The following is a 13888-nucleotide window of genomic DNA, read 5'->3' on the forward strand; positions in this document are numbered from 1 at the left end:
CAAGCTTTGAACAAAGCTAAAGCTAGTAGGATGCCGAGTATTATTTCTTCCTGAATTAGTGACGAAAAATGACGAATTGGTCAGAATAACTATTTTGTATTGAAACCCACCAGCATGAGTGTGCATGAGACACGCTTCTTACTTGTGAATATGAGCGCTCATAGGTTCGTGCTGCCCTCGAACTTCTCAACATGCAACTTTGAGGACAGCTCCTTCCAGCATAAGGAGGAGGAGGAGGAGGAGGAGGAGTGTCGTTGGGAGGAACCCGGGAGGTCTGCCTGCCTTGATTAGGCGGCATGTTTCTCGGGAAGGGAAGGTGGTGGAGAGGAGGAGAGGAAAGGGTGAAGTGGAAGACCGAGCGGAATCCGCTCGGGGGGAGGATAGTTGCGTCCATGGGCCGACTTCAGGGGAACTGTGCCGGCATACGCCTATTACACATCTGAGGGAAACCCAGGAAAAACCCCAGACGGCACAGCCGGCCCGCGGATTCGAACCGCGGACCTCCCAGTCTCCAAGCGCACGCGTTACCGCTGCGCCACCGGAGCTGGTCCGGCATAAGCACTCGACCTCTTTCGGCATTATTATGCATGAACCACACCGGCACCTTAAAAAGACGGCGCCGTCAAACACGGAATTTACGCAAACTGTTCATGTGCTTCATCATGATGAATGCTGGAAGCCCATCTACCAGTCTGTTGTTTAGGTTGTCTACTTCTTGCGTGCCCGATGTGTATGGAACTTCCTCTTCATGCTGAAGTCGATTCGAGGCTCAACATTTCCAAAGCAAGGCTTCCGAACTCTGCTGCACGTAGCAGAACTTCCCTCTCAGTTGCTGAAAGGTAGCTTAAAAGCTGACTTGTTGACTCCACTGTACTTGCTCTTTCGGCGCCCATGTTGGAAAAAGCACCCAGCAACACGGAAATTGCGGAAACCGCCCGAGCTTCTGGTGTAGACTTTCCTCCAATAAACGTCGCGGGTGTTTTGCGTCATACACTATGAAAAACCTATGCCTAATAGCTAGGCTTTTGCGCTGACCGGACAAGTTGAGGGTTGAAAGCGAAACCGCTTTTCGGCTCCTTGTTTAGAATAGTTCGCGGCTCCGCAGAGACGAAACGTTTCAATTATAACTTGAATGCACCATGTAGGTTCGTTTTATCCTTACAAACAAAAAACATTTACCAGGTTCTGGTCACAGAGACCCTTTAATGCGTTAGGGCTATGATATTCCTTAAGGAATAAACTGCTTCCTTCCCTTCTGGCCCACCTGTCAGTTCGCCTCGCGTTTCCCGCACCGCGATGTCCAACGTGCAAGGTCTGATTAGTGTTCTTCCAGAACTTCGCAAATGTGTGCTCGCAGGTGGTGGAGCATTCGCTCAGAGGTTTCACTATGAGGTACGACACTGCAAAGAAAAATAAATACAATAAAGTTCTGTAGCACTGGTATTTGAATTGAAATGCTCATTTGGGCTTGTTCGTAAGGCATGCATAGGTAAGCAGATACAAAAAAAAAATGCAGAGAGCCACCGATATACGAAGCGCACACTCTCCACAACCTTTATTCACGACTTTTACATGCGTTATATACATCTAAAAAATCGCTTGCTTAGCAAAAAAAGGCGTGCTTAGCAATTCGTCACCTGATCTGCTTATCTCAAAGCCCTCTCATACTTCCCTGTTTTTCTGTTTCCGGGTTATCTGGGTATCTTAGAACTCCATATGCACTGATCCATACCCGTCATTATTTTCGACATAGCTTTTGTGTTTTCTAATCCCCGTATTGACAAGCTTGCCGGTTTGTCCAAAATATATATCTTGTATTCCATGGAGATTCCTGCCCGCTGTTCCTCCACTTTCAAACTGAACGCTTCCCTGTCACTCCCCACAACCTCTCCTTTCCCTCGACCTTGGGGACATCCGGCCACCGAAGATCATTCTGAGGAGTCCAGCGAGAGCTTTGTTTGTAGGGACCCCAGACCTTTTCCACAAATACTTGCGCTGCCAGCGCCGAGGGCTCATTATTTCATTCCCCGCATCACCACCAGCAATGGGGTAGAGTATCGCCCCTGGCGATGAAACTCCCCATGAAACAACTCACAATAAAGTTGGTGTTGTTTGACCTGGGGCGGCGGAACAATGTTATCTCCGTTTTCAATATATGGCGCTGAATGGGACCAACGGGTGCCACAATAGTTCCCCTCTCCCGCCTAGACCTTGGACCATTCATGGCGATCCCAGCATGGGTTTGAATGCTCGGCTGCCATGAATGGTCCAAGGTCACGGCGTCAAAACGAAAAGGATTGCGGTGTTCTGGGTTTTCGAGTGACCCTACCAACGGGCAACGCGAGTTGGTGCCAGCGGGGACACCGCGCGAACTCTGCGGCCTCACTGAGAGACGCTACCTGCGTCTTTTCTTTTACTTTTCTCTTTCTTTTTGCGCGTGCCAAGGCTGGATACGCGCGCGCCAGGATCCGATGATAAATGAATCATATGATATGATGATGATCCGCAACGATATTCAAATGAACCTAGACAACAACTTTCGTAGTGATGCCATTTTTCTCGATTTCGCGAAAGCTTTCCATACTGTCAGCCACCCTGGTCTCTGTACAGTTAACTAACTACCCTCTAGAAATTGTCATCGCATAACTGAGATCCACTTGTTTTAGCCCGGATCCACGATTACCATCTCACTCGCTCTCAGGGATCTGGTCAACGACGCGATTTCCACCTTCCTTCCGGTGCAGTCTGGCGTAATTCAAGGGTCAGTACTAGCTCCACTTCTGATTCTGGTATTTATTAACGACCTGCTTCATTCTGTCTCCTCTTCTATCCGCCTCTTCGCCAACGACCGTGCTGTCTCTCGCCGTATATAATCTCCAGCCGATCAACTCATACACAAAAAGTTATCAATCTTATCCCCGCCTGGTGTTCTAGGTTGGTGCTTTCTCCTAACGTTTCCAAATGTTTCTCTCTCCCGCTCCGGACATTTCTACCCCTTTCCTACATTTTATAGGATTCTCCCATTCCGAGGTCTAACACTTATACAAATGCCTTGGCCTAAACCTTGCTCATTATCACACATGGTCCCAGCATATTAACTCTGGTTGACGACGCAAATCGTAAACTTTGGAGCCTTTATCGTTGGCTCCCCAGTTCAAAATCCTCATTGATGCCAATTAGAAATTTACTAATTAGTCCAATTCGTACTAATTGATTTATGTTAATCAGCATTTTGGACTTCCCAATTGGATTGCCAATTGGGCTGCGGCCAATCTCCTATTAGGCTTCTAATTGGACCACAGCAATGGTATACTTAAAAGTGGACGTCCACCACTTCAATCTGGATACTAATTTGATATATACACGGTGGCAATGCTATTGTGCTTCTGCAGTCCAATGGCAGACATAAATTCATGGTGTAATTAAGTTACCTAGTTAGAATTAAGTTGGCTTTCACAGGAAAAATTAGTGTACAACTGCAAAAACTAAAATGTTTATTTGGAACGTGCCTATGTACATGTCACCACAGGTGCGTCGTGTGGGATCTTGTCCTTTCCTGCAAAGACATGATCCACCTTCTACTAAACATCACCCATGTTTGTCCAAAACTTGAATACGCATGCAACATTTGGGACCCTTTTCAAACTAACCCCATTAGCCTCCTCGAGTCATGCCAGAATCGTGCTCGTTTTATATCTAGCATACACTCTCACTCTTCCAGCATAACTGGTATTAAACTGACTCTTGGGCTTTCCAATCTCTGGTTGCGCAGGAGATGTTATTGCCTTTGTCTTTTTCATAATTTTTTCCATACTCTGTATTGAAAAACCAGCCTCATCCTCTCTGCGCATCACGTTTCACGCCGGGAGGATCACTCGTTTAGACTTCAGCGGATTCCCTTCAACAAGCCACAGACCTGTCACTCCTTCTTTCTACTGACCATTATCGACTGGAATGACCTTCCTCAGCCGCTCGTCTACACAAACGATGTTAACAAGTTTCGTAGGCACTGGCCCCGTTATTTTCATTGCATAGCCATTCATAATTCCGTGTCAATTTGATACACGTATATCCTTTCGTCTTGTATATCTTGTATGTCTCTTCTGTACCTTTTTTTTTTTTGTCGTTTCTTTTGTATCGTATGTACCTTATATATATGCAGTCATTTTCAGTGACATGTTTATGTAACCGTGTTCCCCCTTATGTAATGCCGTTGCTGGCACTTGAGGTACTCACATAAATTAATTATGTCCATGAATGTGCAGAGAGCAGTGTTGTACATAGCGGCGCTACTAGTAGCACAGCTACCATATTCACAACTTTTTTCAGTAGCGGAGTAGCGATCGCGCTACATTTTAAATTGGTAACGGAAAAAGTATTTTCGCTACAAATACGAGTAGCGGCGGACTCTTTCTCACCTGCCGCTACTTTTCATAATATGGAAGACGTGGAACACAGAGAGAAAAAGTGAGATAACGATGAAGCAGAATTTATTCTTGTCACTCCTTTTAGTTACTTGTTGATCAGGCAGACTGATGTGACTATCTTCCTCGATTTCACTAACTTTTATAACCTAAGCGCAACTGATTAGGAATATAATTTGTGTTACGATGTGTATTAGCTCATATTTTCGAAACACACACAGGTATCTATAACATACTGCATAATATTGGCTACGAATCTATAGTGTCCGTCATACAATCAGTTGCAAAACTAGTGTGAGCGTGTGGATAGCACATTTAAAACTGCGTTTTGCAGCTTTATTGTTCGGAGCAGATAAACAGCGTCGTGTCTTTTGGAACAGGAATATGAAAATATATTAGAAACACAATGAGATATCGCTATAGTCCTTCATTGCACTCCAAATGTACCGCCGACTTTGCTTTACGGTGTTGTGCCGCAGGTGAAGCATTTCTGGCGAGATAGAATTACCTAAGCTTACACAGGGTTGCGGAACGTAGTATAGTAGTTATTTTCTCACATTACGTACATTACACTGCACACCGTACACTACACTTATTACTACTATTACTTATTACTACTACTTATTATTCGGGAGTCAGTGTACGCCAACATCCTTCTTAATGCTCTTTGCACAGTTACTTGGTGGCGGTACACAGGCGATTAACCATAAAGCAATTGATTGTTGACAGCGTTGGACATGTTCAGGGAAAGGCTACATGATATTTTTCTCTCTCCAAATGTGTGATTACGGAGGTGACCTCACACGGGTAGACTCTTACTGTGGAACTCGTGCTCCCGAAAAAAGTCAGAAAAAGTCAAACGCTTTGTAAGGGAAGCCGTCGCGTGGCTGGAAGAAGGGAAGCAGGGGTAGGCATTGGCAACACCATTAACTCCTAATTTCTGTGAGACCTAAGCTCTGGTGCGGTATGCCAACGGCGTTGGCCCTGGCGACAGCAAACATTATGCCATTAGTATTATGTTTCCACGTCATGGTAGCCATTTATTGATGACTCGATGTGTGGCCGCTTATCATGGCAGTTGCGCCACTTGACCACACTGATCAATCCGTCGGTAGGAAGCAGACGGAAGAGTTTGAGGTTCGGATCCACGGATATATCGGACAAAATACTGTCACTGCAGAAAAATTGTCTTGTGCTTCAAACATTCTGACGGAAACATTATTAAATGCGCACATGCGCTATGTGCATTAAATTAAGTCTTAAATCCGCATCATTTCTAGGTCAAGATCAATGTGAAATAATATATATGGGCTGCAGGTAGTGGTATACCTCATACTGCATGCCAGCTATGTGAGGTATTGCACCGTTTGTAGACACATTCGACAACGAGATGCCTACGGTAAGGTGTTGTATAGAGAAGGGTATGGTAGTGGATAAGTAGAGGCATAGTATTTACGCTTTTATTTGGCAGCTGTAGCGTTATGTCGTTACTTTTTCGAATTTGTAGCGACGCTAGCATTGCGTTACTTTTCTGTGGAGTAGCGGGTAGCGGTATTTCGTTAGTTAGTTTTGGTAGCGGGTACAACACTGGCAGGGAGTAAAGATGGTTTTGCACAAATTGTCAATTAGAGCACAGTACGCACAATCGAAGCATTACTTCAATACGAACGAGAACATGATGCTCATCACCATACCTGTTACTTGCCCAATGAGTTTTTGTTTGAGGCCCGTGATTGGTAGTGTCAACATCCCGGAACTGTCCTTGAGGTTTCTTGGCAGGATGTAACTGGAGCCGATGTGCTCGGCTATCGATTGCTCTGTCTGAACGTAGAAGTCGACCACGTACGCCTGTGCCGAGATTACAAAACTATTATTTTGGCTGCGTATTAATGCCGCTGCACAGTCGAACAAACCAGGGGTGCTAGACTCGTCGCATTTTGAGAGTTCAAGAGATAGGAAGGAAGGCAACCATTCTTTCGTGGCCCACGTGAGTGTGCCTGACTACAGTCACTAAATAAGCTACGCTTCAGAGTATCGACACTGAGGTCCAAGGGAGAGCAGGAGCGCCATTTTGTTTCCGCACCACACCGGTATCATCCCCATTTGAGGATCAAAGACGGCTAACATAATGCTCTCTGTGGGATAGAGAAGCGTGTATGATTGTTGCGCAATAATCCATGTATTGTCCACCTGAGCGTCCAGAACATGTCAAGGTGAGCTCAAGCCTGTCAACTGCTGCTCGTAAACGAAAGGAAGATTTCACCCGCGCACAATAGATGGCATCCTGCGCTAACGTGCGCTGGGCGCGTGCGCATGGGCTGCGTGGCGCGGAAACAAGATGGCGCATGGTCGCTCTTGAAACTCAGTGCCGATACTCTGAAGCGTAGCTTATATAGTGACTCTATGCCTGACTGTCAATCAAACTTCAGGTCAAGGTTACCGAGACGCAGGTGCCTTGGAATATTTTCGCGATGTCAAAATGATGTTTTGGATGTTCGGGAGGATAGATTGCGAGATTTCTTGCATATTTCGAGAATGTAAATAGTTCTAGAGATATCAGGAAAGACAGCCGTTTCGTGGCCCACGTGACGGCGTGTGCTGTCAATAAACCACAGGTTAAGGAAACAGAAAATCCGTCGTTTTGCAAAAGTTGCGTCAAATTGACCTTGCGCGCTTTCTTTTTTTTTTTTTTTTGTCGACCGCGAAATTTTAAAGTATAGATAGTGGCGAACTTTGAAGTTCGTTAGAAAGATGGAGGCTGCTGTTGTTGCCCATGCCCAAGTATTCGGGACAAAACGTAAAGCAGGCTTCACCTGTTCATTCCGCCAGAGAGTCCATGTATTCGGAATCTAAAAGCGCGTGCAACACATTCCGCTGACAGCGCTCTGCATTCGTTCGCTAGTAGCACTTTGCCTGTGGCACGGCGAAGCTTTTAATGCAATTTCTTTGGGATATTCGAGGTTCCATTTAGGTTCAAAATTTTCAACATGTAAATAAGGCTTCATTTGCTGCACTGAACCGATGGGATGAAGCTGACCGGCACCATATGCGCCATGTATTCCAAACACCTCGTTCGTGAAAAAGCAAAAGAAAAAGCAATCAGAATTTTGTGTAATACTTGTGAAGTAGTCTATAAAGTGGAAAAGTTTGCAAAATTAAAGTGTACTCAAGTAACTGGCAACTGTCTTACTGGAGGCGCGGTTTCGTAAAATGCGCCAAGGGTACCTACAACGTACGTACGTACGATCAAGCAGTTCTGCAGCACAATACATCTATACGTAGAGTAAATGTTGCCGCGGCTACACAGTACGGATTTATAGGGTCGCTTGCGAATCCTTGCTGCTCATTTAGGATCTTTGTAACACTGGAATATACGAGTAATTATTGTCTGGCTTTTTCTGCTTATATGCCTGTTGGAAAAAGCCGACAACCGACGCACCTTTAAGGAGCATGCGCACTAGTGCATGCGCTCACGCACACATTCGTTCCTTTCTCATTAAACCTTCTTAGTTCATCCTGAACAGTCGCTAGTCTGTCAGTCTCCAATTACAACAGGTTATGGGCCCAGAACAGCTGTGGATTTCACTGTGTAACTAAGAAGTCAGCGTGGAGGACTTTCGGGACAGCCTGAAGATGGATGGAGCGAACAAGTTTGCCATAGCTCGGCTGACTGATGGGAACTATCAGTCATAGAAATTCAAGATGAGGATGTTACTGATACGTGAGGAAACTTGGACCTATGTTTCTGACGACACGCCAGACAACCCGCCGGAAGCTTGGAGCGCGGGGGACCGCAAGGCCCAGAGCACCATATCTCTCTGCGTGGACGACACCCAGATTGTGCATATTTGCAATTGTTCGTCATCAAAGTCTATGTGGGAAGAGCTCCGTAAGGTGCACGAACGGGCCAACTTGAGCAACAAGCTCTACCTTTTGCGAAAGTTGTACCAGTCGAAGATGGAGAGAGACGAAGACATGCAAGCGTATAGTAGGCGCGTTTTGGAATTGGTTCAACGCTTGAGGAGCATTGATCAAGAACCGACGGACTTTCAAGTTGCCGCACTACTTCTCAGTGGACTTCCAGACAGCTATGAAACCCTGGTCACGGCCCTGGATGCTCGCTCGGAAAAAGACCTCACGCTGGAATATGTCAAGGGCAAGCTGATGGACGAGTACAAGAGGAAGAGAGAGCTAATAGCTGCCACAAGCGAGTCTGAATCAGCACTTCGTTCACAAGCCAAGGAAAGAGGGATCCGTTCGAGTGCGGCTGATTCTGGGGAGTGCTTCTACTGTAAAAAGCCGGGCCACTTCAGACGGGATTGCCCAGCCAGGAATGTAGAAAGGAAAAGCTCACGCAGAGTTGGCGCCAAGCAGCGTGCCAGGAAAGCTGCGTCGAGTCACTCGTCCTCTTCAGAAGCCGCCTTTCTTGCTGGGAGTCTCTCAGGGGCCTGGTACATTGACTCTGGAGCGACGAGCCATATGTGCAACGACAGAGATTTTTTTTTAGAAGAGCTACGAAGAGAAGTCAGAAGTTATCACTGTGGCGAACGGACAACAAGTCCTGGCTCAAGGTGTGGGAGACGGCATACTGTACTGCAGAATTAATGATTCACTGATTCAGAAAGTACGAGTACAGAGGGTTCTCTACGTTCCGTCATTGGAGAGCAACCTACTTTCGGTCAACAAGATAACTCAGCAGGGGAACGTTGTGACCTTTCGAGAGGACCACTGCGTCGTTACAAGAGATGACCGCGTACTCGCTAGAGGTGAGGCTCACAAAGACCTTTATAAGCTTGTGATAGCCGATCCGGGAGCAGCCCGCGCTACGATAGGTTCGAGTCATCACAGACACCATGACTGCATTCACGTGTGGCATCACCGCCTCGGACACCGCAACCAGGCGGCAGTACAGAGGCTACAAAAGGAACGCTTAGCGGATGGAATTGTAGTGAAGCAGTGCAAGGAACTGCTACAGTGTTCCAGCAGCATAAAAGGAAAGCTGAAGCGTGCATCATTTCCTCAACAGACTGCGTCGAGGTCAGAACATCCCCTAGACTTAGTTCATACGGACGTCTGCGGACCAATGTCTGTGCCCAAGCAGCACACAATATTGGACCCATATTGGCTGGTCATTGGCGATACGGGTCCAATATGGGACCCGTTTCGCCAAGATTTTCCCCATATTGGCTGAAAATGTGCAATATGGGCCCCATATTGCCCAGTTTCAGCCAATATGGGGAAAATCCTGGCAATATGGGCCCCATATTGCCCACTTTGAGCCAATATTGGGAAAATCTTGGGAATATGGGCCCCATATTGCACGCGTACACCCCATATTGACTGAACAGGGTACGTAGCCGTGTTGCACAAATGCCCAAGCAGCACGGCAAGATTGAACGTTGAAGCGTGTGAAATACCCAATTCACTACATCGTTACATTCAACAACTTCCCGCAGATTATACACATTGTTCGAAACAGTCAACGTACTTGGCATTCCCAACGTAAAGTTCGGTAGAATTCGACACCTCAACATTCCACGTCTTGAAAGCCGCCGCCATCTTCCTTCGCGATGCCAATGCCAATCGGTCGAGCCGACTGAGAGCAAGCGAGTTGTTTGAGCGTAATCACGCGTCCTACAACTAATGCGCATGCGCGACAGCCCGAACGGACGTTTCATAGGGCTAAAATGTCGCTGGGTGCTGTAATGATAACGAAATTGCGGCAGGTCAAGTAAAAAACACAATGTTTCATAGGAAGGGATTGCTACTCTGTAAAGTTAGGTGATTTCAAGTTGCTGCAAGCAGTGTGAATTGCTCTGGCGTATGTCCGTCACCGTCACGAAAGTGTTCGCTCCGTTGTAGTCTCGGATTGGGTTGGAAATTTTGGTTCACATTATATTGCGATCATAATGAAGGCTTCTGAGGGATCTTTGGCATTGGCAGTTCCGTGGGACTGCTTGTGGCCTTCAGCAACATGAGAGTAGTTCTTCGTTCTTTTTGGGCAAAGCCGTGTTTTTTTATTTATTTATTTATATTTTTGCGATCATGTGAAACGTGGAATACATTAGAGCCGCAAAAATAAAAAAGTAAAAATCAGAAAAAAGTATTATCAGTGGTGACTAGTGATGGGCAAGTCAGTTCATTTTTGTGAACTACTTCATTTAGTTCAGTTCACTCCACTGAACTGTCTAAAAGAATAGTTCATTCGTTCACCTGTTCGCAATTAAACACAATCAAGTAATATAGTCCCAAACTTTAAAGTGGCTCGACCAAGAGAGATACAACAAAATGATCTTGCAATTCAGTTTTCCAAAGGTTCGAGAACATCAACATAGCAAGCGTAATCTTTTAGGTCGCTTTTTTATTTTGCTTTAATTTTCTACGTATATTTTTAACGAGAAAAGTATTGCACAGATCAATATGCAAGGTGCCGTCGTCGTTCAATGTTACAATCGTGTATTTCTGATCACTTACGTCTGCTTGCAGCGAACTTGAGAACACAGAAGTGTGATAGAGTAACCGCAGTTTCAACTCATTTCATTCAAATGCATGAGAGAGCTTGAAGAAAAGTACAACGTCTAGCGTTGTGGAGGAAAAATTGGGAAGCTTGCAGTGTATTGCCGCAAAAATAACGTGCCCGCTCCAGGGTGTGCCAGTCACACAAGCAGTCAGCCAGAAGTCAGAACATAACGGCGCCACTAGCAGTCCACAATTGCGTGAAGGAGCTCAGAGCGATCTCAGCGCAATCAGTTCTAAATGATTTACTCTTGTTCAGCGTTCGCCGTTCATATAGTTCACTTGCCCACAGTACTTCAATCCATACGGCGTTCAAAGCCGCTCTGCTGGCTCTCCCTCCCCGCGCTTTTCCTTAAGCGCATGCGCCGTGGACGAGTAACAGTTCTGACAGGCGCTGCGAGTACTTCCAAACGACCCGCGGCATCGTTTAGTTCTTTAGTTCATCCAGTTCTCTTCCTTCACACCTTCACTAAGTCCACTTGAGGCTCTGCCTCGCCGCACCGCCCGCGCTCTTCCGTAAGCGCATGCGCTGTGGACGCGCAGCAGTTCTGACAGGCAACGGCAGGCTCTGCGAGTCCTTCAAAACGACTCACGAGTCGCGACGTCGTTTAGTTCTTTAGTTCATCCAGTTCTCTTCCTTCACACAGTCCACTTCAGCGCAGCGTCATAGCCACTCAAGGCCACAGCGTATGCGCCGTGGTCTCCCGCCCTTCTTCTTGCGCGCATGTGCTTTGTTAGCTTTACAAAACGTTCGTTAGATGGCGCAGATGTCACACTTGGAACCGTATCAAAGCGTATGCGTTGTGGGTGTCGAGGCCCAATGAACTGAATTGGGGAACTAATGTTTTGGTTGTTGTTGAACTAGTTCGTTCAGTTCACCCAAATGACTAGTTCAGTTTGAAGGGTTCGTCCACGAACGACACATCACTAGACTGGTGACTATTATACAGAATAATGCTTTATTATTACACAGACTCCCCGTTGCTGTTATTGCAGATATATGGCAATATTGGAGCAAAATGGGCTTGCCAATATGGGCAGCCCATATTGGTCCAATATGGAGCCTGGTTGCACTCCCCATATTGGTCCAGTATTGGCAGCCAATATTGGCAATCTTGGCAACCCATATGGGTCCAATATTGGCGTGCTGCTTGGGTGATGACACCAAGCAAGAGCAAGTATTTCATCACCTTCACAGACGACTTCACTAGGTACACCTTTGTATGCTTGCTCAGGTCTAAGGATGAAGTTCCTGGGAAGGTGGAGGAGTACCTGGCGTACGTTTACAACAAATTTGGCGGATATCCAAAGATCCTGCGTGCTGACAACGGTACGGAGTACACTGGGGGTCGGACACGGGAAATTCTCCGGCAGACGGGTATCGTACTTCAGTCATCAGTGCCATACAGTCCGCAACAGAATGGCGTCGCAGAGAGAAAGAATCGCACGCTCTGCGAAAGTGCTAGAAGTATGCTGTTCGGAGCGGCTTTGCCGAAGACGTACTGGGGTGAAGCTGTTCTCACGGCATGCTACCTTCAGAACAGGGTCCCAGGTCGAGCAGTAGACAGGACGCCATATGAGTTATGGAATGGTATGGAATGGAATGGTAGGAAGCCAAGCCTGGGTCATTTGAGGATCTTTGGGAGTAGGGCTTTCGTGCACGTCCCAAAGGTGCCCATGCTACAGAAGGAACACTGGTCGGCTACAGTGATACACAGAAGGGGTACAGGATACTGATAGCCGGCACAAATATGGTTAAGACAGCCCGGAGCGTCGTCTTTGATGAAGGCCCTGTCATGGAAAGGTTCTGTCGCGAATCGGGATCACTGCTAGCACCTACACACCGACGCACCTCAGACGAACCCACCGCAGATCTGTCAAACTGCGAGTTTGGCCGGCCTTACAATGACATTATGGTGGACGCGTGTCCGACAACGTATGCACAGCCAAGTGTTGGCACACCGCTTAATGGAGTTAAGACGGCCGAAGTTGTTATCAGTGGTGATCAGGCACGGGAGAAGCCCGATGTCCAAGTGCCTGTCGGCCAAGGTCACGCCGTGGATATACCCAGGAGGTCGACGAGATCCAATAAAGGGGTGCCGCCTGTACGCCTTGCCTACAGTACTAAGCAGACTGAACTCGCCAGTGATCCAGCTAACTGGAGGGAGATGCAGAAATTGCCGGAGTGCGAAAACGCGAAATAGTTAGCAGCAGCGAAGGAGGAAATTGACTCGCTGCATCAGCTCAGCACCTGGGATCTCGTGCCGTTACCATCAGGGAAGCATCCATTCGGCTGCAAGTGGGTCTTTAACACTAAACGGGATAAACAGGGGAACGTGGAACGGTACAAAGCGAGGTTGGTCGCTCAAGGCTTCTCTCATAAATACGGGGAAGACTATGATGCTACGTTTGCCCCAGTAGCGAAACTGACGACACTGCGTGTCCTCTTGACCATAGCGGCAGCGGAAAGGCTAATCGTTCGACATTTCGATGTCAAGACTCCATTCCTGAACGGTGACATAGAGGAGCATATATATATGAAGCAACCTGAAGGGTTTGTTACAGCAGGCGAGGAGCATCTAGTTTGCAGATTAAAAAAATCGCTGTACGGACTGAAGCAGGCAGCTAGAGCCTGGAACATAAAGGCCAACCAGGTGCTTCTGGAGGAGGGATTCAAACGCAGTGACGCCGACCCCTGCCTGTATTCTCAAAGGATTGACGAGAAGCTCTTGTATGTTCTCCTATATGTGGACGACATGCTGATTTGTCATCCAGCTAATTCGGTCATTACCGACACCTGGAAAAGATTAAACAAGCACTTCGAATTGAAGGATCTTGGCTCCGTCAGTCATTACCTAGGGATTGAAATCGAGAGACCACATGATGATTGCTTTCTCCTTCATCAGCGCAATAAAATCACCACACTATTGGCAAAGCACCGGCTTGAT

General features: G+C 46.9%; 1 protein-coding gene across 2 annotated transcripts in view; it reads right to left on the reverse strand.

Moving 5' to 3' along the window:
• LOC135388573 (glycerophosphocholine phosphodiesterase GPCPD1-like) overlaps positions 1–13888 on the reverse strand; it is a 305097-nt gene that overhangs the window by 96626 nt on the left and 194583 nt on the right. For both annotated transcript variants that reach the window (XM_064618194.1, XM_064618193.1), the window contains 2 exons: positions 6119–6272; positions 1265–1400 (listed from right to left, as the gene is read on the reverse strand). In XM_064618194.1, coding sequence (XP_064474264.1) covers positions 1265–1400; positions 6119–6272 — 290 coding nt within the window. The remainder of the gene's footprint in view (positions 1–1264; positions 1401–6118; positions 6273–13888) is intronic.

This window comes from Ornithodoros turicata, chromosome 3, assembly GCF_037126465.1.
Source record: "Ornithodoros turicata isolate Travis chromosome 3, ASM3712646v1, whole genome shotgun sequence".
Lineage (NCBI taxonomy): Eukaryota > Metazoa > Arthropoda > Arachnida > Ixodida > Argasidae > Ornithodoros > Ornithodoros turicata.